This window comes from Fistularia commersonii, chromosome 25 (genome assembly GCF_037954325.1).
Source record: "Fistularia commersonii isolate RoL2024-O1a breed Wild chromosome 25, RoL_Fcom_v1.0, whole genome shotgun sequence".
Lineage (NCBI taxonomy): Eukaryota > Metazoa > Chordata > Actinopteri > Syngnathiformes > Fistulariidae > Fistularia > Fistularia commersonii.
Window position 1 is genome coordinate 13179673 of NC_141308.1, and position 25328 is coordinate 13205000.

Sequence of the window (25328 nt, forward strand, 5' to 3'; positions counted from 1 at the left end):
GAAGCCACCCCAGCGGCTCTACAAACCGGGGTGACACCGAAACATACAAACATATTCCCGGGGATTTGGCGTTCTACTGAGTAACCGTTAGCTTCGGGCGGAATTGTCGGAGATGGCGGCCGTCCTGCTGCAGGCCCTGGAGCGGACGGAGTTGAACAAACTCCCGAAAGGAGTCCAGAACAAGCTGGAGAAGTTTGTGACGGAGCTCCAGAATGCTAACGGGGAGCTCAAGACGCAGCTGGAGCGGCTGAAGGCGGACAGCGGTGCGTAGTTTCCAGAAAGTATTAAAAAATGCACGGTATAACTTACAAAATACCTCAGTGTATTACGAAACGATCACATTTTACAGTAATTTAGAGAATATCTGTAAATGTGTGTCTCGCAGCGCCCAGGTGAGCTAGCTAACCTTTTAGCACCGGTGTCATGTTCAAGCTAACTCTAGCTTTGCTAGCTTTGCTCAAACATCATCTTATAACTTTAGTTGCACCACATTAGCCGAATTATTGGGTCGGACACTGGTGTTGTTCTGCCTTTTCTGCAACGCTATCTCGACGAAAATAACAGGATTTTGGTGATTTTCCGAAATGCAGCCTCGGCTTTGCTCTGACTCGTCGTGACGCACTGAGCTGATGCTCTCAATTCGAAAGAAACGGTGCAGTTTCAACTATTTTATGTCCTAAATGAATCTGTGCATGAAGTCTTGTTGCTGAATGATGATGATGATGGTGTGTGTGTGTGTGTGTGTGTGTGTGTGTGTGTGTGTGTGTGTGTCCCTACAGAGCAGCAGTATTTCGACGTTGGCAAGAAGCTAGCAGAGAGCCAGGAGCAGATCCTGTCGGCCACCAGGAGTTTGCAGACACTGAAGGAGGAGAACAAAAAACTCAGTGAGTTTTCCACTGTGCCATGTTTTAATTTGGAACTGAATATTGTATGTTTTCCTTGTCAAAACCCATCCATCCATCCATCCATCCATCCATCCATTCATTCATTCATTCACTCAGTATCTACCACTGCTTCTGACATGCAACCATTCACCCCCTTTCTTCACGTCCTATAGAGACATGCACACGTCCTACGTATTGAAACTGTTGTACAATTTTTCTGTCAATGATCCGCCACCACTTGCAACATGCCTGAACATTCTGGTGTAATAAAAAATTGTAATAAAAAGCACTGTTAATTACTGTCATTGCTCGTTTTGAGCTGGGTGTTGTTGGATCCTGTTCCATTCTACCTCGCCGCTGGGTGTGAGTGGATCCTAGGTCCGTTGATGTAGCAATAGGAGGAGATATTTAGGCTTAAATCAGCATTTAATTCAGCAGGCAAAAAGAGTATATAGAGCTCTGGGTCTGAACTTCTATTCCCGGACAAGCGACAAAGTGTGTCAGTTCACGAAGTCCGACCAGTGTTTCTATAACTCAAAGGATGAAATGTGCAGTTGTAGGTGTTGTCTTTTCATTGCTCGTTGACTCTTGTTCTGGATCTTCTCTCAGGATGTAGCTTCTGTGGTTTGGCCCGTCATTTTCTGACTCCTTACGTCCTCAGAGCCGGGGCTGCAACTTAGTTTATGTTCACACACTCACCTCCTCTTTCTAAAGAACCCTAAAGAACCTACTTGTTTAACTTTATCATCTAAAGATTTGTCATCCATTTCTCTACAATCATGTTCCTTTACTCGAAGCCCTCTATTTATCTGTACTTCCCCATCCTGAGCTGCCCTCGCTCGTCTTGTTTTGGTTGCGGACAAATTGTTTTGCTCATCTTAATGCACTCAATAAGTGTATGAGTACAAGTACCTGGGCGTCGATATAGACAATAAACTAGGCTGGGCTAAAAGCACAGATGGTGGACACAAGAAAGGTCAGAGCCTCCTTCTCTGGAGACTCGGGTCTTTCGACGTCTGCAGAGCCGTGCTGCAGATGTTAGCTGATGCTAACAGACTCAATAAGCCCATCAGGAAGGCCTGTCTCATCCTGAGAGTTGAGTTGGACTCGTTTGTGGAGGGGGAACGCTGAAGAAGAATTTCCTTCGGGATTAATAAAGTTCTGTTCTTTTCTGTAAGGCTTTAGTCATTTAGATCAATGAATATTATTGTAATAATTTGTTAATGACTGTTAAGCTGTGATATACACTTGTTTCCCTCACGGCTTCCTTCACCTCCTTGCAGACGAAGAACTCAGCGCTCTGAAGGGAATCGAGGGAGACTCGGGCGAAGACAAACCCGCGCAGCAGGTAAACACTCCCAACAACTTCCCCAGACACTGTAGATGTTTTGATTTCTCCCCAGTCATGTGACAGAAACCCACACACTGCCATTCCTGGTAGTTTCAGGTGTGCGTATGAGAGCTTTAAGCTGTATAAATTGTGTTTCAGGGATGGTAACTTTAGTCCAATCACGTCACGAGCTGATTCGTTTCTTCCTCGCTGATAAAATATTGAAGTTACGTGTTTGTGTGTGTGTGTGCGTGTGTGTGCGCACTTTCACATGGTTGTGCGTGCAGCAGACCAAGGCTAAATATGAGATCGAGGCGGAGAAGAGGGAGCTTGCCAGGCTGCTGGAGAAGAGAACGCAGGAGGTGGAGAACCTGACTGGTGAGGACACACACACACACACACACACACACACACACACACACACTGGTTGTTGACCCTGCGTGTGTGTCCGCAGAGGACGTCAAGCGTCTGAATGAGAAGCTGACAGAGACGGACAAGGTCAAGATGGACCTGCACCTGAAGCTGGACAACATCCAGTCGTCTGAAGTGTCCGTGCAGGTAAACGTCTCCTTCTCGTCCTCGTCTTCATCGTCACGATGTGCGGGAATGCTAACGCGACGCTGTGCCACAGCACCGGGAGAAACGCGTGCAGCAGGAGAAGGAGCTTCTGGAGCAGAGGATCGAGTGGTTGACGTCCGAGCTGAAGGCCAAGACGGAGGAGCTTCTGCAGAGCAACAAGGAGAAGGGCAAGGAGATGGTGAACCTCCAGGGCAGTTTGAAGAGCAGCAATGAGCAGGTGGCCAGACTGGAGCGGCAGCTCAGCTCCCTGAAGGAGACCTGCGACAGTCAGACGAAGAGGGCCGAGGACCTCAACGGCAAACTCAAGCAGGTACGTGGAAGCGCCGCCGCCGCCGGAAGACTTCTTAACCTCCTCGGACACCTGAGGAGGAAGCTCCTCCTGACCGTGCAGAGTTTAATCCAGTGTTCTGACACCAGGCGAAAGATGAGCGCAGCGCCATGGAGGACAAATACCGCACCGAGCTCAACGCTCACGTCAAACTGTCCTCCCTGTACAAGGTGAGCTTGACTTTTTGCAGACCGTCCTCCCATCACCTTTCCCCGCGCCGCAAGTGTGTGACGCTTTGTTTGGTCTTGTAGGGGTCGGCATCAGACATGGAGAGCAAGAACCAAGAACTGAGCAGGGCCTTGGAGGAGCTCAGCAAGCTGGTTCAAACCTCCGGGGACGGTATGTGTCCCTTTTTTTTGTTTCCCCCTCTCGCTTTTTTTCCCCGTCGGTTTGAGATACGGTGCAACCTTGACTTCCGAGTGCATCGACGTCTGAGTCGTCGCTCAGGCGTTTAAAATCAACTGGACCTGTTCCTGAGGTGGTTTTGAATGCCAGGGTCAGGACCTTGTGCTTGATCCTGGCAGCTACTGGATGAACAGAGGTGGAACATGAGCCCTTTTGGGTTGAGTGAATACCAACCGTGCTGCAGCATTCTGTACCATCTGCAGTGTGTGTCGCGGACTCGTCTGTGAAGTCATCGGCGGCGAGATACGGTGACGGAGAGCATCGCCTGCTAGAAGGCGGGAACGTGGACGGATGAGGCGTCCAAAGCCGGTCGGGGGACGGTTTGATGATTTTAAAAAGAGGTAGTTTACGCGCAAAGTATAGCAAAGCTACATTTAGCATCACATTGAGTGTCCCCAGAATCAGTGACAAGTGTCTGCTAGCGGTGCACTGTTGTAGTCAGTGTTAGCAACATGGCAGCATTTACATGTCTGTAAATAGCATTTTTACTTATTGTTAGGAATATACTTGCTTTTCCGTTCGGCCCCGACACCCTCATCAGCAGAATGTTGTCAAAAAAGAGAAAAGTGGACATGGAGTGTAGGGTGTAGGGAAAATGGAGCACTTCTTATTTGTTGGTTGAGGTTAATAAGGCAGCTTTACGCTCGGTGTGGATGCGGCGAGTTTCGCTGCCACGATGAGACTTGTTGGGAGAAAAATACAACAAATGCACGGAGAAGTGAGAAGACACAACTGAAGCCTAGTGTTGTTGAAATATTGTGAATCTCAGGTTGTTCGTCATGAAATTTTTAAAGGAACAGTTCATAACATATAAAGATTTTTATTATTTAGCTGTTCTCCTCTCCACTAAAACGAAGGAAAACATTTGGACTTCTGGTCTAGCCAGTAAGTTAAGTTAAGGATAGAGCAACAAATGTAAAATTTGAGGTCAATACACTATCGATATAGATAATTTTTCTATTTTAATGAGAGGTAACAAATGGAGTTACGAGCTCGGCCAGGGATGCAGTTCAACTTGTAAGTCTAGTCCAGGGGTCGGCAACCCGTAACACCCAAAGAGCCATTTGGACTCGGTTTCCTCAGAAAAGAAAACACTGGGAGCCGCAATTACTTTTTGACGCCTAAAATAAAGGTTCCACTGTATATATTGCTTTTTATTACCTTTACACTTTGTGTAAACAAGTGTGTAGTGTGTTGCCTCTGAAATTCACAAAGTATTACGGAGAAAATTACATTTTATTTATGTAATGAACTCATTTTGAGCTTTGGGCTTTCAAAGCGTTTAGCGGAGCCTTGACCTGAATTTTAAAAATAAATGGGGAAAAAAATCACTGTGTCAGTAAACAATATAAAATGAATATTTGCAAAATATCTTCATAAATATTTATTTTACCTGGTTTATGGGACTTCTGCTCCTGAACTTCTGCGCACAGCATCTGCAAATCGGGACTTTACCGGCCGGCGGGTATACCGGCTTATTTTGAGCGGCGAAAAATAATAAATATAATGTTATTTAATATTTGAAGATCACAATAGGAATTAACACAAATGAAATACACTTCAATTAAATATTTATAATTTATTTTCCCCAAGCCACTCTGAGCCGCAGTGTAAAGATGGCAGAGCCGCGGGTTGCCGACCCCTGGTCTAGGTGTTACTAGCTGCTCCTGGATAAGACCCAGGTTCCACCTCTGGTCCCGCCGTGGACCCTTTAAGAAAGAAAACTACCCCGGGGTTAACGGGGTTAATGTCGCCTCCCTGGCAGCCAACAAGACCCTGGAGAAGAAGGTGTCCGAGGGGCAGGAGCTGAGGAGCCAGCTGGAGGCAGAGCTCCGGGAGAAGATCAAGAAGATGGAGAAGGAGCTGGAAAACGCCACCACGAAGGCCGCGGGCAAACACTGCTGTGAGACACCAGAACCCGTCCCGCTTTGCGCCTGCAGAAAAAGTTGCAATATCGTGATTGCAATGTGCGCAGGTGGCCCCTCGCTGTCGGAGGAGCAGCTGGACGCCATGTGTCCGTCTGCGGCCGCCATCGCCGCCATCGTCAAACCCGGCATGAAGTTCTTCGACGTGAGTTTTAACGCAAAATCGGTCGGATTCACAAAACCCCGGGAGTCTCGGCGGGAACGTTAAGCCGCTCTCTGGACGTTCTCAGCTGTACAACGCCTACGCCGACTGCCAGACGCAGCTGCAGCTGGAGAAGCAGGAGACCAGGAGGGTCAGCCGCGTCCTGGACGAGATCGTCCAGGAGGTGGAGTCCAAGGCGCCCGTCCTGCGGCGCCAGAGGGAGGAGTACGAGAGCATGCAGAGCTCCATGGCGTCGCTGTGCAACAAGCTGGAGCAGGCCCGGGCGGTCCGTCAGCTCCTCCCGAGCTTTGATTTTGGGCTTAAGATGCTTCTCGTGTCTTCATCTTCTTCCCATACGCCCGTCTCCAGGAAATCTACAGCCTCCAGAAAGAGAAGGAGGAGCTCAAACAGCAGTATGATTCCACCGAGTGGGAGAAAGTGAAGACCGAGAGACAGTTGGAGGACACCTCTGCTCAGGTACCCAGCAAATCCACGGTGGCTCTGAGGGACTCCAGAGAGGAGATGATCCGACGTCGTGTCCTCGTCCAGGTGTGCGCCCTCCTGGTGGAGCTGGAAGAAGCCCGAGGCCACCGGGTGACGAAGGACGACGGCAGCTCCGGCGACATCTCCAGCACCTCGGAGGTCCTGAGCGCCCGGCAGCTCTCCTTCCGCAGCGTGGAGGAGCTGCAGAAGAAGAACCAGAGTCTGATGGGACGGCTGAGGCAGCTGGAGGAGGAGAAGGACCGGGAGAAGATCCAGGCCACCTCAGTGCGGTGAGTCCACGTCCCTGAGAGCAGGAACTTTTTGCAGCTCCTCTTCGGGAACGAGGCCTCTCCTGGGTGCCTTCCGGTTCCGTAGCCGATTGGTGGAACTCATAAGCCGCGTCCGTTACCTGATACATCTCGCAGATGTCGGGGCACCATTTTTTAAAACCTGTCGTTATCAGTTATGGACCAGATGAACAGAAGCAGCGAGCAACGGAGCAACAAAGAGGTCCGAGCTCTTCTGGCCCGCTACACCACAGAGGGGTTTCCACAGCTGACGGAGGAACATCTACCCCAGAGTTAGCTAACGGGGTTCTTCACAGGGAAAAGGGAGAAGATAAAAACACTTCGACCATCTGATAGTCCGTGGTTATTATTCCATGAACGGTGGCAGCTTCCTCCTCCATGTTGTCCATGTCCTTCCTCTTCTTCTTGGTTCCTTCCTGTGTCACCTTAGCACCAGCTAGAAGTTCCCCTGGAGGACGCTGGTTCCTGGAACCAACTGTATTTGTGGCCAGACACGTGGTCAGATATTAACTGTAAAATCCCTATTTGCAGCGTGTCGGAGCTGAACAAGCTCCAGAAGGAGGTGGAGCAGCTGAGAGAGCAGAGGAACCAGCAGAAGCAGCTGGCCGACTCCAGCGCCCGTCAGAGGGACATGTACAAAGCTCTGCTGACACAAAGCACCGGCTTCCACCTGCCGCCTCAAGGTGGGAACGTCCTCCAGGAGATCTTCTCAGTAGCCGCGTTTTTGTAAATATTGTTCGCCCGCAGGTCCAGATCCTCCCTCCCAGCCGGCGCCGGTTCGCCCCTCCGTCCCGGCCACTCGCTCCACGTCCCAGAGAGCCGCCGCCGCGGAGTCGGCGCAGACCGCTCAGGCTAAAGCCGCGCTGAAACAGGTTTTTTTTTTGGGCCTCACCGACTCCATCCCGCCTTGACACCTTCGCCCACGCGGTCCTGATCTGGACGCGTCTCTTCTCCCGCAGCTGAACGACGCTTTCACCCTCTACAAGAAGGAGAAGGCGGCCAACGACAAGATGCTGAACGACACCAACGACAGGCTGGAGAAGCAGCTGACGGAGGTTCGCTCCGGCCACGCCAAGCTGACCTCCCAGCTGGAGTTTAGCAACAAGAGGTGCGTTAACGTGACGCTGGTTTTTACGGCGAGCGGCCCGTGCGCAGGCGCGTCAGTCCACGTGTTCCACCGCGGCAGGTACGAGATGCTGCAGGAGAACGTCACCGCCTACTGCAGGGAGATCGCCGCTCTGCAGGAGAGGAACCAGAAGATGGCCGCCACCGCCCAGAGGCACGAGCACATCATCCACACCATGAGCCACGACCTGCGGCAAGCTAACGAGAAGTTAGCGCTGGAGCAGGTGAGGAGGAGGAGGAGGAGGAGCTTTTGTGAATTTTAGCCGCCTGCCCTCGGCGACCTTCTCGAATCCCGCCTCTGTGTTTTCCCGTCCGCATCGCGACCGCTAAGGTCCGCGTGGAGAACCTGACCAAGGAGCGAGACATGTTGAGACAAGCGGAGAGCCGGCTGAACCGAGACAAGGAGGCCATGGCGGCCGAGCAGCGCAGCCAGAACCTGTTGCTTAGCAACCTCAAGACCATACAGGTGTGTTCGGACGGCGGCGGCTCGGGACCGGGCCGATCGGTGTGTGACGTCGGCGTGGTGTTTCTCCCCAGCTCACGATGGAGCGCACGGAGACGGACACTCGTCACTGGCTGAACAACAAGATCAAGCAGCTGGAGACGGAGCTGGCCTCCATGAAGACCAGGCTGGACCAGGAAGTGGCTCAGAGACACACCCTGGGACGCACCATGGACGTACGTACGGTGTATTCCATGTCTTTGGACCCGGATGTTCAAACCGAAGCGGCCTTTAATGTCACACATGCACGCTTCCTCCAGGCTCAGCTGCTGGAAGCCAAGAAGCAACTCGAGACCCAGAACACCTTGCAGCAGAAGACCAGGGAGCTTTTGCGCAGCTCCGAGCAGCAGGTGGCGGCGCTGAAAGCCCAGCTGGCTGCTTCCTCCTCGCCGGACGCCTCCAGTAGCACGCCAGCAACCAGAGCGGCGGCCCTCAGGAGCTCACTGAAAGGTAGAGGGCAGCTAGCTCACCCCCTACCTTCTCCTCCTCCTGCTGGTGGCTCAGCAGAAGGTCCTCTCTCTTCACCCCCAGGTCGTACCGCGACGCCACCGGCCTCCCAGACGCCCGGCGCGTCCGAGCAGGAGCTGGCCGAGGTCAAAGGTCAGCTGCGCGCCGCCGAGGAGCGCAACAGCGAGCTCACGGAGCAGCTGAGCGGCGCTAACACCACCGTGGAGCAGTACAGAGCCGTGGTCCTGACGCTGGAGGACAGTTTGAAGAAAGAGAAGGAGGTGCTGGTCCATTCCATGCCCTCTCCTCAATCACACACACACACACACACACACACTGCTAACCCCTGTTCCCCATTCAATGCCACAGTTCCGCTCCCCTCTGGAGGTGAGGCTGAAGGAGTCGGAGGAGGTGCAGAAACAGCTGGAGAAGAGGATACTAGAGGCGGAGAAGAAGAGACAGGACGATCAAGGGGAGAGGAAGAAGGCTCTGGAAACCCTGGAGAAACAAGTAGGTCTTCAAATGTGGACTTTTTGGGAAATGGCATGTTGATGGTTGATGGCGCCTCCTCCACCGCATCCAGGTGAGCGAGCTGCAGTGCAGCCTGAAGGCCAGTCAGACGGAGCAGCAGGAGGCGGTGGAACGAGCAGCAGCCGCCGTTACGTTGGAGCAGAAGACCATCCAGGAGAGCCTGCATCAGGTCCTTCAACACACACACACACACACACACACACACACACACACACACACTCTTGGACGCTCTGGAAACGTTGTCTTCATGCATGGTCTCTGCTTCTCCCGTCACCTCAGACGAAGCTCGCCATGGAGGCTCAGGCTAATTACGAACGCGAGCTGATGCTCCACGCCGCCGACGTGGAGGCCCTGCAGGAGCTGAAGAAGAAGTCCCAGCAAGACGCGGCGCAGAAGCGTGAGCTGGAGGAGCAGCTCGGCAAGAGCAGCTCCCTCCTGAGGGAGAAGAACGGCGCCTGGACGGCGGCGGAGAAGCAGCTGAAGGTAGGAGGTCTTCTCCACATTCCGGCTGTCGCTTCAGATACTTGTTAAAGCTGCTTCGTCCTCGATCGCTCCTGCAGGACGAGTTGTCCAGCCTGAGCCGGCGCTGCGAGGAGCTCGCCAAGCAGAACGCCCTCCTGCACCAGCAGATGGAGGACATGGCCGCCAGGAGCCGGCAGCAGCAGCAGCAGCAGAAGCAGCAGCAGCAGCTTGACGTGTCCTTCAGCGAGGAAGGGAAGACCACCGAGCAGATACTGGAAATACTCCGGTGAATACCAGCGGCGATAGAAAGACCGTGAGCAAAGATCTCAGGAGACAGGTGTTCACCGTGATGTTCTCTCCATGGTTTAGATTTGTGCGGAAGGAGAAGGAGATCGCGTTGGTTCAGTGTGAAGCGTCAGAAGGAGAGGCTCAGCGCTACAAGCAGAGGGTGGAGCACCAGGACAGGGAGCTGACGGAGCTTCAGGAGGCCCTGAACGCCGAGCGGGAGAAGATGCAGGTGGGATGGAGGGACTGTCTCTCGTAACCTGTCGACATTTTGCTCGCGTTGACCTTGAAGGCACCTCTCTCCCAGAGCACGGTCAAGACCCTGGCCCAGCAGCAGGAGCAGCTGAAGAACCTGGAGAACATAAGCGCCCTCCAGGAGGCCAACAAGATGCTGAAGATGGAGAGGGATAAGATGGAGGTGGCTTTGCAGCAGGCTCAGGCCAAGGTGAGATCCACGTGAGGGACTCGCAAACCTGCGAAACGTTGCGTCCGGAGAATGACGTTTGCATGTTCCTGGGTTCTTCTCAGGTGTCCAAGCTGGAGACGTCCATCAGCCCCCTGCATCACTCCCTGTCCCATTTGTCCGAGAGGAACGGCTCCCTGCAGGCCGACCGCAGGATCCTGGAGGAAGACCTCAAACACGCCAGGGCCAAAGTCCAGGTGGGCCTCCATCGCCATCTCCCCTGCGTCCGACATCTTCTGCCTCCCGGGCGGCTCACATGTTCCTCTCCTCTCACAGCAACTGCTCAGCCAGCAGAAAGACGGCAACCTGGAGGAGAACAAGAAGCTGACCAGCGAGAGAGAAGCGCAGCAGAGACGCATCTCCCAACTGGCCGAGGAGACCGGCAAGCTCAAGGCCGACCTGGCCAGGTAGGTGACCCCGGACGGGTTCCGAGGTCCGGGAGTCCTCGTCAGATGGATCACGTCTCCTCCCGTGGGTCTGCGTTTTGCGGTCCAGGTCCAGCGCCACCACCAACCTGGCCCAGTCCCAGCTGCAGGGCCTCCGGGACTCCGTGGCCCGGCTGACCGCGGAGAGGGACGCGCTGAAGAAAGACGTGGAGGCCAGGAGCGGCGAGATTCTGGAGAAGAACAAGACCATCATGCAGGTGAAGAAGATCGGACGTCGGTACAAGACCCAGTACGACGAGCTGAAGGTCCAGCACGACAAGGTGGGTTGGATCCCGGAGGTCCGGGAAGGAACCGGCTTCTAAGCTGCGGCGCTGAGATCTTCAGCCGTGTGTTTTTCTTCTCCAGCTGGTGGAGGAGACGGCAGCCAAGGCGGGAAGTGAGGTGGGTAAGAACCAGGAGGTCCAGCAGGAGCTGACCAAAGCCCAGGAGGAGCTCACCAAGGCCAAGGAGGAGCTGAGCACGCTGAAAGAAGAGGCGCAGAAGAAACAGGAGGAGGTGACCACGAGGTCTCGGGATTTGACCGACTCTCTCCGGGACTTCTGCTCCATGAACCGGTTTTGTTTTTCCAGGCCAAGAAGTCCCAGAAGGATCTAGAAGAGGCTCAGAAGGAGAAGCAGCAGACCAAAGAGAAGTTCGACGAGGTCCAGACCCAGATGAACCAGGTAGATGGGATCTCATCTGCCGTTCCAGTGAGAAGTACCAACACCATCTCGGGTTGTTCTCGGTCACGATGGTCTTCAGGCCGTCAATCTCCTGCTCCTTCTTCTCCTGGCTCCTCCTGCAGGTCCAGTCCCAGTTGTCCCAGACGCAGAGTCAGCTGCAGCAGAACCAGAACCAGCTGGCGCAGAGTCAAAAGGAGCTTCAGCAGGCCAAGACTCACACCCAGCAGGTCCGAGACCTCCATCCAACGCTCACCTTCACCACGCCGGTCGTTCGGTGGATCCGCGCATCATCTCCGTTTCTGCGCCACAGGTGCAGAACCAGCTGAAATCATCCCAGGCTCAAGCGCAGGCCAGACAGAACCAGATCCAGCAGGTCCAGAGGGAGCTCCAGCAGGCCAAAGACTCCCTCCAGCAGAACCTGACCAGCCAGAAGGAGCTTCAGCAGACGCACCAGGCCGGTCAGCAGGAGGTCAGCGGCCTGAAGACCGGCCTGAGCCAAGCGGAGAGCAAGGTGAGGAGACGCTTGCGTCCAGCACTTTTTGACACGTTGTCAAGATCAGATATCTGAGGTGTCTCCAACTCGGTGGCGTCTTCTGTCCGCGCAGGTGACGGATCTCCAAGGCCAGCTGGAGTCCCTGCAGAAGGTTCGAGATGTTCCGTATCCCGATAAAACCCGCAAGGACGCCCGCGGAGGCTCGCGGCTCACCGGATGCCCTCACGTGGTTGTGTCTTCTTCAGCTGGTGGCCGAGCGGGAGGCGGACATCCAGCGCCTGCAGGAGCAGCTGCGGGACGTGGACCGGGCCGCCGAGACCGCCCAGAACCAGAATTCCCAGACCGGCGACGGGGCCGCAGCCGCCGCTCACCAGGCACAGCAGGAGGAGATGGCGAAGCTCCGCCAAGAGGTTGTTCTCTCCAAGACCTGCTGCACCGTCACATCTCTGCACACAATCGCAAATGGATTCTGGAAAGGCAATAAGGACGCGTTTACTGCCTTTTGAATTTAAATAAGAATAAGAACAGCTTTATTTGTCCCCGAAGGAAATTGTTGTGCCGGAGTTTCAAGTAAAACATAACAATAATAGTAGGGAGAGGGAGAATAAGAAATACAATTAAAAATCTAAAGTGTCAAATTTAAGGCTTTAAAGTGTTTTAAGGTCTTAAAATGTACAAAAATTTGAATATTCCCTTCGGCTGAAGGAAGAGGAATTAAAAAATCAATACTGCTTCTTCAGAGCTTTTAAGAATATTTTAATAACAGTTTGAGAAATAATTTTTATTCATAGTATTGGTATTATTTTTATTATTATTATTGATTTAAGTGAATTATTTTGTGGAAGTTTCTGATTTGAACTTAACCAAAAAAATCAATCAGAGGGGGGGACATTGCAAAAGATTTGTTTTGTTTTTTTTCTTTTTTCTAATTTTGTTCATTTATCCCGACCTCATGCAGTCAAGTCTGATTTTATTCATTTAGCGCCAAATCATGACCTGGTAACCAGAGGTTACCTCTCATGTAGAGCAAGTCTGGACCACCTTCCAGATGATCTACAGAAACCCAGGCGTGATCATTAGGTGATCACGTGGGCGACCTTCTGCCTCAAAAGAGAGGGAGATAGAAAGTGATAGAAAGCGCGGAGGTTTGTAATACGCTAATAACAGAAACGCTACATGCTAATAGCTGACATTCAATTCTAGGTTTGATATTCACCAAAGGAATGCCGCAGTAGATCAAGCCGCGCCTCCCGAATCGGGATCCATCATCCGGTTGTTTATGAAGTGGAGTTTCTCCGTTTTCTGGTAGCTGTCTGAGAGTAAAACCAGGGAGGAGCAGTACAGGCAGCAGATGGCCGACAAAGAGGAGAAGGCCAAGAAGGCCTTCATCGGGGCCAAGACCAAAATCACCCAGCTAAACGGTAACGTCCTCCTCCTCCTCCCCCGAGGTGCTACGGAGCCAAAACCGTTTTTCGGACCCTCTTGAGAAGGTCTCCCGGTCCTTTTATTTCCCCCGTAGCCGCCAAGGAGCAGCTGAGCAAGGAGGTGGAGGAGCTGAAGCAGACCAGGGAGGAGCTGGAGGTGAGGATGAACGCCCTCAAGTCCCAGTACGAGGCACGGCTTCTCCGGCAGGACAGGGAGCTGAGGGAGCTGTGGGAGACGCAGACGCACCCCGACGTCCGAGAAGAACCCCAAGACCCCAGTGGAGCCAAGGTAGCGGAGCAGCGTTCACTCATTTCACCTTGAACCTCCAGCGACCAGTTTATCGGGATAAAAACTTTGTAGCCTCGAGGGTCACCGGGTCCTCCTCGTATTTATTTCTTTTCTTCCTCGAGGTCCAGGTGGGAGATCAGGCCAGGTCTGCGGAGCAGAGGCAGATATCTCTGAAGACCCCGGCCCAGGAACGGGGCAGGTAAGACCTGGACTCGGGAGCTGAACCGTTTCCGTGGTCGAGCTCGTAACTCGATCCGCTCGTACGTTGAATTAAAGTCGCCCGATAGAACGAATTGAAACGCTATTCGCCCGTTTCAACCCTAGGTTTTGTCACGTGTTTTTTTGCAATTCGAAAAATATACTTCATAAATAACAAACGCTTAAAATAAAAGAGAATGTAAAGAAAGAAAGTGGTTTTATTAAGTGTATTTACCTTGAAGAGTTTACTGGCTACACACTTAATGCTACCACGTGTTGCTAAATGTAACCTCCGCCGCTCCTCTTTTTAGAATCATCAAACCGTCCCCGGTTTTAACAAATATAGTTATTTAACATCAAGGCGTAGTTACATTTCTTTTATATAACATTGATACTGTTCCATGTGGCTCTTTGAGGACACCCGTGATGCCGTTATTACATTACATTTGGCAGACGCTTCTATCCAAAGCGACTTACAATAGAGGACATAAGGACTTGCAAATACACGATGCACAGGAAATATACAGAACAGTAAGCTTGGGTTAGTGAGTTGTTTTTTTTTTTTGACAAGACATACACAAACGTACACACACACACACACACACACTGCATAGCCTAACTCGCTTGTTATGCTCCCGGTGAAAATGAGTCGACACCTAAGTGTCTCTTGCCTTCCCACAGACGACGCTCAACTTCTCCATCTCACGTTCATGTTATTGAATTTCTCCGGGCTACCAAGTAGCGGTAAACACCGCGGTGGCCACGTCCCGCTCGCCCCAAACGGAAAACTCCCGGGTCGATTGACCCGTAGGTCAACTTTCCACCGTATTCAGAATCTAAATCCCGAATCCTCCCGTCAGCTCCAGCCTGTCCGAGCCTCCCACGGCCAACATCCGCCCCACGCCGAGCACGCCTTCTCCGAGCGGCAAGTCCAACGCCGCCCCCGCCAGCAAGGCCACGCCCCGCGCCAGCATCCGGCCCATGCCCATGCCGACACCCACCGCCACCGTCATGCCGACCACGCAGGCGGAAAGCCAGGAGGGTGAGCGGTTGGAAGATTTCACCAAAGCGTTAGAAAATATACGTGTCGTGTTGTTTGTGTGTGATTTAGGAAGGAGGGTGAACGCTTTTGGTTTGTTGTATGTGGGATTACGTGCTGATTTAGCTGTGTTGACAATGAAAGGCTAATATTTGAAGGCTCGATGGGTCATATTCATTCTTGCGGCCAAAGACAATGGAAAGTGTCAAAATGTGTCCTGGTTCCACAGACACACGCTGCTGCTGTTAAAAGCCAAATTCATATCATTCCTTTATCCCGAGTTCTTAAAAAAACCCTATGTAGTCACGAAAGAGTCTATTTATTTAGTGTCGAATCACAACCCGCTTCTAGACCAAGGCCTAATTAGATTAGATTCAATTTTATGGTCTTTACACATGTAAGGATACAGAGAAACCAAATCTAATCAGAAGTGCACATGTACTGAATGTACAGTATTAAAGAATAACTGCATTTTTTTTATACAGCTAGTGCAAGGAGAGGTAGTTAAGATATGAGCAGAATATGTACAGCTACTGCAAGTACGGTGGATAATTATTTGCATATTATGTACAAATAGGTAGTGTGATTAACAAATGTCAGAATACAGACGGAACTATAAACAGATGTATTATACAGTAACTACAGAAGGGATGATATAAAGATGTGATATGACCCAATGTTGCCCGCCATGTCATTTTATGCAGTCTTAAAATAAAGAAGTCAAACACATGCATTGGCCTTAAACTACATTTCCCACAATTCATGCCGATCACGTGACCCGCCAAGTGACGGCGTCCCGCCATTAGATCGCAGTGCATCCACATCCATGCCAATGTCAACACGTGGAATTAAGAAATGTAAATAATCCCTAAATGCCCAGGAAGAGAGAAGCTGATGCAGATGGAAGGCTGTTTCAAGAAAGATGGCGAAGGCCAACACACGTTTGTGCTGTTTGTATTAGCATATTCTATGATATGCTAATACCAGCAGCGCTACATGTTAATAGCTGACATGATGAATACGTACTGCTCAACGCTAACCAAGTCCTTCATCCTCACAGCTGCGACCAGCGCGGCGTCCTCGGTTCATGGCGGCCTTGCTAATGCGCCCATGACGCAGCCGACCGGCGGTCAGACCACGGCGTTCGTCCAGCCCACCCAGCAGCAGGCGGCCAATCAGGAAGCGGGCGAGGCGGAGCGTCCCTCCACCTCCTCCGCCACCATCTCAGCAGGTGTGCGAAGTCAGAACGCTCAACAAATCAGACGAGGGGGTTCTATTTTGAATCCGGCGTGACTTTTCACAGGTTCAAAGCGGGGAAGGAACGAGGAGGACGAGGAGGAGGACGGCGTGGAGGAAGAGGAGGAAGGCAGACCGGAGAGCTCACACACCCCTTCCACCTCCAAAAAGATACGGTTGAGACCGGCGGCGGCGCTGCAGGTGAGCACACACACACACACACACACACACACACACACACACAAACAGGAAGTCACATCATTCTGGTTTCACTGGAGTGTGTGGGTGATAGCGCTAAGCTAACAAGAAGAAGCCGGGGAAGATGAATCCTGTGATCCGACCTGATCCAGGTGGAGGCGGACGAGGAGATCGAGGACGACCTGAGGGATGAGGCCGAAACGGAGGATTCGCATGACGACAGTCAGGTCAGTGAGGCACAGACTCCAAAGAGAACAGGTGATACGCTGGGTAGATATTTGGTAGACCAGAAAATGATTTCAGATCATCAGATCCAGAAACGGCATCCATGAGATGCATTAGACTCATTCAAAAGTCTGATGCTACGGCTAAACCGACAAGGAATATGGCTCCGGCTGACCGGTGTTAACCTGCAAAATACAAAATGTATAATAAGGTGATCCACTTGAATAAAAGGTGGTGGAAAAACAAGGTTATCAGATGATAGAGTAAATAAATAAAAGAAGAAATAGTGTCAGCGGTGGTGTTTACAGCCTGGTTCCTGACTCTGGAGGAGACCAGGTCCTGAGCAGAGAACACTTAAGTTTGTTTTTTTTTTCCATTCCTTTTCTCTGGGATTGTGAGAATTAAGGCATCATTAAAATCTGCTCTTGAATCAGAAGTTCAAGAGTTTGAATTGTCAGTCTGACATCAGTTTAATGATGCTCATTATTTATCCCTGTATTTCCGTGAATATGGAGAAACTTTTTTTTTTAGATTATACTTTTTATACATCAGAATTTTTTATTTTACTATTTTTTTTTCTTGTATTTTTAGCTTGTCGCTCAATGTCTTGTCCTTGTATGTCTTGTTGTCCTCGAAATTGGTGATTGCATCACCAATCTACCCTCTACTTACCACTCTCATACATGCAATATTTATATTCATTTTACATTTATGCATTTTCCCCATCCAGTTCTACTGTTATTTCTAGAACTATTGCTTGCATCAGGCTTTTTTTCTTATATTTTTATATTCTGTTGTATATTTTGTGCATACTTGAATTTCTGGACTATTGAGTGCACCTGGATATTAACTAAAAATAACAAAATAGATATATGTGTACATATATCAGCCACACTTGGTAATAAGCCGGGTCCACGTTGTAACATAAGATATTTACAAGGAAAGATTTTTTTGTTTTTTTTTTACTTTTGATTAAATATGTATCCGTAAATACGTACCGGAAATACTTTATTTCCCGAACGGTGCCTGTAAAGCGGCTGATGAAAAAGATTAATAATCAATAACACAAGGAAAAGTCCATCCGTCCGTCCATTATTGGTTTATCCGGCTCCAGCTGGTCGCTGTCCTGGTCTTCCTCCTGGCCATTCTTTCACGGTCATTTCATTGATTTGATGTAACCGGGCTAAATTTTTTTGTTGCGTGAAGCCCCAAAAAAATCCATAAATTTGCCTCGTGTGGGGAAAAAAAGTAGCACCTTATAGTCCGTCACTTACAATAGTCTTTATTTATTTGTATCTATTTACTCTATTATGACTATTCGCACCCTTTTCTGCACCGTGACTATTGAATATCTCCATCGTGGGCTCAGTCAAGCTCATTTATCGGTGTTTGTGCCGCAGGAGCTCCCGGACGAGGGCTTCCCCGTCCTGGCGGCGGACGACGAGGAGATGGAGGAAGACGGCGTGTCGCAGTCGGTCCCGTCCCGCCAGACGACCTCCCAGGAGGCCCTGCTGATCCGCGAGGTCATCGTGATCGACACGGACAGCGAGAGCCGGGGCAGCAGAGGAGAGGGGGCGGAGAAGAGGCCGAACGGAGGGGAGGACCAGGAGGACGAGGACGAGGAGGAGGACGATGAAGAAGAAGAAGAAGAAGAAGAAGAGGAAGAAGAAGAGGAGGTGCTCGTGTTGCTCGATTGTCCTCGTGTTTGCGCTTCACTGCCGGAACAGGAAGTTCAATTCCTTGCTTTTCTGCTAGTATAAGGAGGAAGAAGAGGAGGAAGACGACGACGACGCCGGCGACATAGCGGTTCGAGCCGGGGAGGAGAGCAACGAGGAGAGCAAGGAAGCAGAGGAGGAGCCGTCGGACGCCGGCGCCGCTCGGGAGCCGGCGGCGTCCGACCCCCAGCAGGGAACCGAGGCCCTCAGAGGTGAGCGCCGACTCCAGCCTTCTGCAACCTCCACGTCCTGCCTTTTTTGAACCCGCCCGTCTTTGCTCCTGTCCAGGCGGAGGCGGCAGCGACGCCGTTTCGGAGTCGGAGCCCCACAGGGACCCCGTGCACCTCCCCCCCGCCGCTCCTTCGCCCGCCGCCGCCACTTCCTCCTCGCTCACGCCCCGACTCCCGCAGCCTCGCAGGCCGCCGCATCCGCTGCCCCCACGCCTCTACATCCAACCCCCGGCCCCGGAGCTAGGACCCCCTCACACACAGGTACACACACCTTTACTAATCAGGGAAACACATCTAAAAGCACTGTCGGGTCAAATGTGTGTGTGTGTGTGTGTGTTATTTAGAGACAGTCCTCCCAGCTGCGTCGGCCCTCCGTGGGACGTGGACCACAGCTGACACCTGGAATCGGCAGTATGGTAAGGTGCCGTGTGTGTGTGTGTGTGTGTGTGTTTACATACCATATTCATGCTACATTGCGGCTCACCTTTCACAGTCTCACTGTATTTTTAATAACTCTTACATATTTAATTTTATTTTTCACTTCATCACAGATTTTTTTTTTTCTTTTTTTTTTTGCGGTATATTTTTATTTATTATTTCAATTATTTTCATGGCAAAATAAACATTTTCAAGCCTAATAATAATTTAAAAAATATTACAAGAAATATAATATTGTAGTGTACAAAGTGTATCGTAGAAGAGTCAACAAAACCGAACACTTGCACTATTTTACCTACACGGCACACTATTGGCTGAAGGAGGGAAGGCGACCAACCACATCATGGCGTTCTGTATCCTGGTCTCTGATTGGCTCAGCGAGCGTAGCATCGTTCCCTGCATCTCCTGCACATGGCGTGCATTCAGCATCTCGCCTTGCACATTTCACATTTGCGTGAATTCTATCGCAAGTTTTTATCAGATTGTACGTTGGGTTGTAAAGCTTTAAAATATATATTGATAATGAAATAAAAATATTCTCGCTATTTTGCGTGTTATCACATTATTATCACTGTCGTGCCGTTGATTTCCACTTTTCCGCCGCAGCAACATTTCTTCGACGACGACGACCGCATGGTTCCCAGCACGCCGACTCTGGTCGTCCCTCATCGGACGGACGGCTTCGCCGAGGCCATTCAGTAAGAAACCCTGGCGACGTCACCGATACCTGTATATAATCAATATTTCCACAAGACTTCAATTGGTTAATATTCAAAATGAGGGTTTTGCAGTGGTTTTACATTCAGATGCTGGCGATCTGATTGATAAACGTGTGTTTTATATTGTTCGGTGTTTTTCTTGTCTTTGCCGTTTGATTTCCTGTTGAATTTTTGCCCATTTTATTGACCTTATTTAGATTCTCCTTCGTTTTTATTCTTCCTCATTAGTTTCCGCCGCTCATCTCGCGCCACTTCCACTTGCAGTGTGGAAGTTTGTGCTGTTGGTTCTGAAATGTCAAAATGAAGAATCTTAGATGTTTGTCTGGATGCCGGCAGTGAAATTACATCTTAATATTTTAATTGCAATTAATCCAAATCTGTTGGATTCTCTCAATTTTTTTTTCCTTTTAAATCCTTGTTCTTGTCACTCCAGCCGCATCATGTTTATATTTATTTTTGTAGTTGTTATTGTCACTTTTTCTATTCTTGTTGTTTTGGTTGTCTATTCTCACCTTTGTTTGTTTTTTTTTACATTCTGTTATTCTATTCTTATCCTTGCTTTTGTTGGGTTTGCTTTTTTTGTGTGGTTATCTTTGCTATCGATATTGTCAATGTTGCGCCGCTGCGACAAAATAATTCCCCTGTGGGGATAATTAAAGTACATCTTACGATATTGACGAATCTTCTGGAAAAATCTTTTAATTCTCTAACTTCCTGTTTCTGCTTCTGCAGCTCGCCGCAGGTGGGCGGCCTGTCCACCAGCTTCAGGTTTGGACCTCCGGAGGACCTCCTCCCGCAGGCATCGGCGTCACACTCGGACCTGGGACAGCTGGCCTCTCAAGGAGGTACCAAGCACACACACACATACACACACACACACACACGTTGACAGTTAGTGGTTAACTGGTTGCCTTGTGAAGGTCTGGGTATGTACGAGTCCCCCCTCTTCCTGGCTGCTCATGACGAGGATGGAGGAGGAAGGAGTGTCCCCACCACGCCTCTGCAGGTGGCTGCACCTGGTAAGACACACACACACACACACACACACACTCACTCACACACACTCGCGCGCTCGCTATTGCGGTCCAGCTTGCGCCACGCGGTGACTCTCTCCGTCTCCACCAGTGACCGTCTTCACAGAGTCTCTGCCCTCAGACAGCGGCGACAACATGGCGTCCCAGTCTGTCCCCATGGTAACGGCGTCCGCGGGGATGGCCGCCGCCGGAGACGACGGAGACGAGGTCTTCATGGAGCAGGAGGGGGAAGGGTAAGGTTCCCTTCTGAGGTGTCCAGCGGGGCATCTGGGGGAAGAAGCTGAAGGTGTGTGTCCCGCAGGTCCGGGTTGGAGGCGTCTCTGGACTGCCAGGCGGACGGCGAGCCGGCGGCGGCGCCGAGTGACGACGCGTCGCTGCCGTCCACCAGCCAGGACCCCGGTGAGTCCCTGGATGTAGATACAAGCTCACGCTTTCTGGTGGTGAAGGTCTCACGCTGAGGTGCGTCTTCTCCAGACACGAGCTCCACGACCCAGCGGTGCCCGGCGCCCAGCCTGACCCCGACCAGAGGGGGCCGCGGCGGCGGCGGCGGCGGGCGGAGCGAAACCAGGATGATCCTCAGCCGCAGAGGTGAGAACCGCTATTTAAGACCAGCTCCAGAATGAGAAACACCAGGCAGTGAGTGGTGAAGAAGCTGCTTTTATTGGAGTATATTCATCAGGCAGGAGAAGACATCAGCTCAAAGATAGTCAGGAAAAATTCATCTGCCTTTTCAGGAGCTTTTGCTCGAGGAAGAGGAGCCGTGGGTCGAGGGAGCGCCCCCTAGTGGCCCCGCCGCCGCCGCCTTCTTGCTTGGCGCCCGATCGCGGGAGAAAAAACAACTCCTAATCAGTAATCTGCAGCCGGTGAGACTCCAGACGCAGATCCAGAGGTTGTTGTTGTTTATTAGTTTTTTTTTTTTTTTTTTTTTTTTTTTTTTTGAATTTTGTCTTTTTTTTTTTTATTGATGTCCTCATGGCGCTTTGGCCACGTGGGAAGTTGGTGGTTTTATAAATAAAGTCGAATGTCGAGCAGCAGCGACAGAATCGTGTTTTTATTTCAGGAAATCCTCCTTTTTTTAAATATTAAAATTACCGTAATTTCCCGACTATTGAGCGCACCTCATTATAAGCTGCACCGGCTCGCCGATCGCTATCTCGGGCTTCTTCCTGCGCACTAAAAACCGTCAGTCGTCTTCTTCGGTGTCGGAGTTGAACGGAATTTCTCGGTCATTTCATCGGTCCGATGTGACGAGGAGAAATGTTTTAGCGGCGTGAAGCTCATTAGCGCCCCCCCCCCCCCCCCCCAAATTTCCATATATTAGCCGCAGCGTTGTTTACGTGAAAAACTCGCGGCTTATCGTCCGGAAATTACGGTAATTAATTTCAATTGAATTGATCTCAATTAATTGATTTTTATTTCAGGAAATCCTTTTTTTAATATGATTTCTTGGATATATTTTCAAAGATGGCCGAATAGCAACGCGGCACTAGGGGACGGTTGGTTTACGAGGAAGTAGCAGGGTGGAGGTCAGCAGGGGTCAGGTGGACCTGACCAGGGGTTCTACTGGTGACACTGAAGCCAAACTAGGATGGAGTTCCCCGCCGGCGGTGGGGCGTCGGCCGGATCGGAGGGAGCGAGGACCGGCAGCGGGTCCGGGTCCGGGTCTGAAGACGGCGCTGGGACCGCCAGAGCCGGCAGGTCTCCGGTCACCAGGACCCAGTAGAACAGAGCTGCAGAGGACGGAGAGAAGAACCTCAGCCTTCAAACCTCAGCAAGCGCAACGTTCTCCAGAGGGAACTCACGTCCGGAGAAGACGAGGTGTTGGTACGACTCCGGGTCCTGACGGCGGGGGAGGGACAGCGCCGAGGTCACTGGGCCGGGGAAGCCCTTCAGGACCAGCTTGATGTCGATCTCGCCGCTCAGAACACCTGGAGGTGAGAAGACAACTGAATCTTCTGGTCTCTAGATCTTTTATTTTGAGATGGTTTGGATTTAAATCCTTTAAAACCTACCAGCCTGCCGAGCGACGCGGCTCTTCGGCGAGGTGCCGGCCTTCTTCCCGCAGGACGGAGAACTTCCTGCTGGGAAGGAGAAGCTCTGCACGGTGTCTCCTGGAGAGAGAACAGACACCAGAAATCAAACTCCATCCATCATTCCTGGAGAGCTGAGTGAGCTTCGTCCTGGACGGACCGTTCCTGAAGAAGTACACCGTCTCAGGTCTGCCCCCGGTGGCCGGGACTGGTAGTGCAGCGCTGACGCCCTCCATCAGACCAGGGAACTCTGAGCTGAGCGGTTTGGGGAACCCGGGTTCCAGGTCCATGTTCTCATCCAGGCGCCAATACTGGTTCCCCTGGTGGAGAAGAGAAAGGCCGTGACTTCTCTCGTGAAGGTACGCTGATTTTATTTGTCCTCACTGAAGGGAAAGTCCCACCTTGATGACGTAGGTGTTGCCGTGGCAGTTGCAGCGGGTGAAGACGGTGTCGACCGGCGACGGCACACCCAGGGCTTCGGTGATGTTCTGCTGCCGGCTGATCGAGCGGCTGGCCGGGTCGACGGACCAGAACAGATCACCTGAAACACACACACACACACACACAGTTCTGACCAGCTGGAGATGCATCTCTACTTCCACTTGCTCACTATCTCACCCATCCACACGTCTGACCCTGACTATTCTTTTTTTTTTTTTTATCCTTGTTTGTCTCGGCTCATTTGCATTCTGCTTATTTTTGTTTATCTGTCATTGCTGTTGTCTCTCTGTTTATATTCCTATCCTCGTTGTTTTGGTTGTTTATTCACACCCTTGTTTATAGTTATTGATACTGTAACTGCTATGCTGTTTCGACTAAAGAATTTCCCCTACGGTGATCAACAAAGTTTCTTATACAAAAAAATAAACATTTATCGACACTTTCTGCTTAAAATCCTATTACAGAGACAACATTTATCTCTGACGGAAGAAAAACAGACCTTTAAATATGAGGATGGTCCCGTTGCCGAGCGCCGTTAGTGCGTTAATGGGAGAGTCGCTGCAGAGGTCGGCATCTGGAAGTGGACCTACACACACACACACACACACACACAAGATTAACTAAAAATCTGCTGTAGTAATAGCACACACACACACACACACATGTTCTGGGACCTACGTGCTCCTTCAGGGACTCCCTCCCCAGCGGAGAGCCCCAAAGCCTGGAACACGTCCTGCAGGCCGCCGGGCCCTGAGAACCAGCAGAGTTAGAGATGAGAAAAAAAATACAAAAACACACCAAGGAACCCCAGAAGGCGTGTTTGTTTTCCTCACCCCGACCCGGCGTTGACGGAGCGGCGCCCCCGCCGGACAGAACCAGGTGGATGTTCAGAGCTCCGGCAGCGTCGGAGGGGCCCGCCGGCCCGTCGCCGCCCAGAGACGGGGTGCCGTGCCTGGGGAGGGCCGGGCCGAAGGCCGGGGCGTCTGGAGACCCAGGAGAGGAGCCGGACTCGGGGAGGAGAGACAAAGGGGGGTGAATAAACCCTGGGGGAGGACAGAAGGATGGGCTGTAACTCAACAAAACACTTTTATTTTCAATTTACATTTTAATTTCCAACCTTGCAGGTGTGGATTGGTTTGTTGGAAGGGGGCGGGGCCTGAGGAGCCGGACGCCGGCAGGCCGATGTAGCCTTATAATTGGATACGCAAAAACAATACGTGTGTCAATTCTGAAATCATTTGTTTGAAAACAAATTAAAACTAAAATGTGTCTTTATGAAGAAGGTACCGGTGAGACGCTCCTCGCTCTCGCTGTTGGAATTCTTCCTGCGCTTTTGAGATTTCCTCTTCTTCCCTGCAGGAGGGGAGATAGTGAAGGTACGATTAAATTTAAAAAGAAATGTGAGACATGTCCCTGCTTCGGATCTAGAATAATGATATTTAATAATAATAATTGTCTCATCTTAAGGAACCTTCACTGGCTGCCTCAGCCAATCACCTGCCTCCATCTAACCTTCAGCCAATCATGGGCCTCCTTCTTACCTTCCTTCACACAAACTCACTTCCTGTTTTCCTCCAGACCTCCATCCTTAGCATCCTTCTTCACAGATGTTCTCCGTCCAAACCTGCTCCCTCCTAGAGAGGAACCTCCACATCTCCATCTCTGCTGCTTCCAGCTCTTCCTCCCGTCTTCTCGGTGTCTCCAAACCATCTTCTGCACCTTCTGCTGCTCTTTCATCTCCCCTGAAACTTCTCTCCACCTGTTCAGACCTGCTCGCAGGTGTTTCTCCACCCTCACATCTCCACCTCCACACTTTCTTCATCTCCCCACCCTGTATCCTCACCGTTCCTCCACCCTCCACTCTCCAGGAGCAAACCTCCACCTCTCTAGATGTTCCTCCACACCTCCTTAGATGTTCCTCCACCTGCTCCTCGCTACAGATCGCAGTGTCATCTACAAACATCATCGACCTCCGGATCCCTGGAGGACGCCCACCTCTATCTTCGCCGTCCATCTCCAGGGCATCAAGAACAGGGTGTCCCCATCATCAATATCATTTATTGATAAGTTGATCAGTTTGAATCATCTGACCTGATGCTTTGGCTCTGAGCGTCTGGAACCTGCTGGAATCTGAGGACACGCCTGCTGGAGGAAGCAGAGGAGATGCAGGTGAGAGGACCTGTTTCTAGCTATTGGGAAGTGTGTGTGTGTGTGTGTGTGTGTGTGTGTTTCTCTCTCACTATGGGAAGTGTGCGTGTCTGTGTGTGTGTGTATGGATGTCTGACTGACCCTTCTGGAAATTTCTCTTTCGC

At 51.1% G+C, this 25328-nt stretch overlaps 2 protein-coding genes across 7 annotated transcripts in view; one reads left to right on the forward strand and one right to left on the reverse strand.

Moving 5' to 3' along the window:
• The first annotated feature begins 6 nt into the window (after positions 1–6).
• LOC147219371 (nucleoprotein TPR-like) lies at positions 7–21585 on the forward strand. Of its 5 annotated transcripts, none has more exons than XM_086171914.1 (54): positions 7–263; positions 780–884; positions 2168–2232; positions 2502–2592; positions 2669–2772; positions 2846–3103; positions 3211–3291; positions 3373–3460; positions 5292–5429; positions 5502–5596; positions 5682–5879; positions 5963–6070; positions 6143–6366; positions 6916–7067; positions 7132–7256; positions 7344–7492; positions 7571–7733; positions 7841–7975; positions 8047–8187; positions 8272–8461; positions 8543–8739; positions 8828–8968; positions 9042–9158; positions 9269–9472; positions 9550–9737; positions 9821–9968; positions 10044–10181; positions 10265–10396; positions 10476–10606; positions 10695–10905; positions 10991–11140; positions 11215–11307; positions 11430–11534; positions 11618–11818; positions 11913–11951; positions 12046–12210; positions 13110–13221; positions 13320–13513; positions 13636–13712; positions 14572–14753; positions 15811–15981; positions 16054–16187; positions 16337–16411; positions 17810–18085; positions 18165–18336; positions 18413–18615; positions 18699–18770; positions 19399–19490; positions 20244–20356; positions 20432–20530; positions 20637–20778; positions 20847–20944; positions 21020–21133; positions 21280–21585. In XM_086171914.1, the coding sequence occupies exons 1-54, from the start codon at positions 113–115 to the stop codon at positions 21327–21329; spliced, it is 7497 nt and encodes a 2498-aa protein (XP_086028040.1). In that variant the 5' UTR covers positions 7–112; the 3' UTR covers positions 21330–21585. The 5 variants fall into 5 exon arrangements, with proteins under 5 accessions (XP_086028040.1, XP_086028043.1, XP_086028042.1 ...); XM_086171917.1 differs by having other exon boundaries at positions 20667–20778; XM_086171916.1 differs by having other exon boundaries at positions 13642–13712.
• Positions 21586–21939: 354 nt separating this feature from the next.
• prg4a (proteoglycan 4a) overlaps positions 21940–25328 on the reverse strand; it is a 6098-nt gene continuing 2709 nt past the window's right edge. The window contains exons 4-14 of one of the 2 annotated variants that reach the window (XM_086171920.1): positions 25108–25158; positions 24304–24369; positions 24134–24205; positions 23850–24059; positions 23695–23766; positions 23516–23602; positions 22977–23116; positions 22736–22895; positions 22558–22656; positions 22348–22473; positions 21940–22275 (exon numbers count right to left, since the gene is read on the reverse strand). In XM_086171920.1, the coding sequence (XP_086028046.1) occupies positions 22106–22275; positions 22348–22473; positions 22558–22656; positions 22736–22895; positions 22977–23116; positions 23516–23602; positions 23695–23766; positions 23850–24059; positions 24134–24205; positions 24304–24369; positions 25108–25158 (1253 nt within the window). In that variant the 3' untranslated portion in view covers positions 21940–22105. Of the gene's footprint in view, positions 22276–22347; positions 22474–22557; positions 22657–22735; positions 22896–22976; positions 23117–23515; positions 23603–23694; positions 23767–23849; positions 24060–24133; positions 24206–24303; positions 24370–25107; positions 25162–25328 lie in introns of both variants that reach the window. The other variant, XM_086171919.1, reaches the window with a different exon arrangement.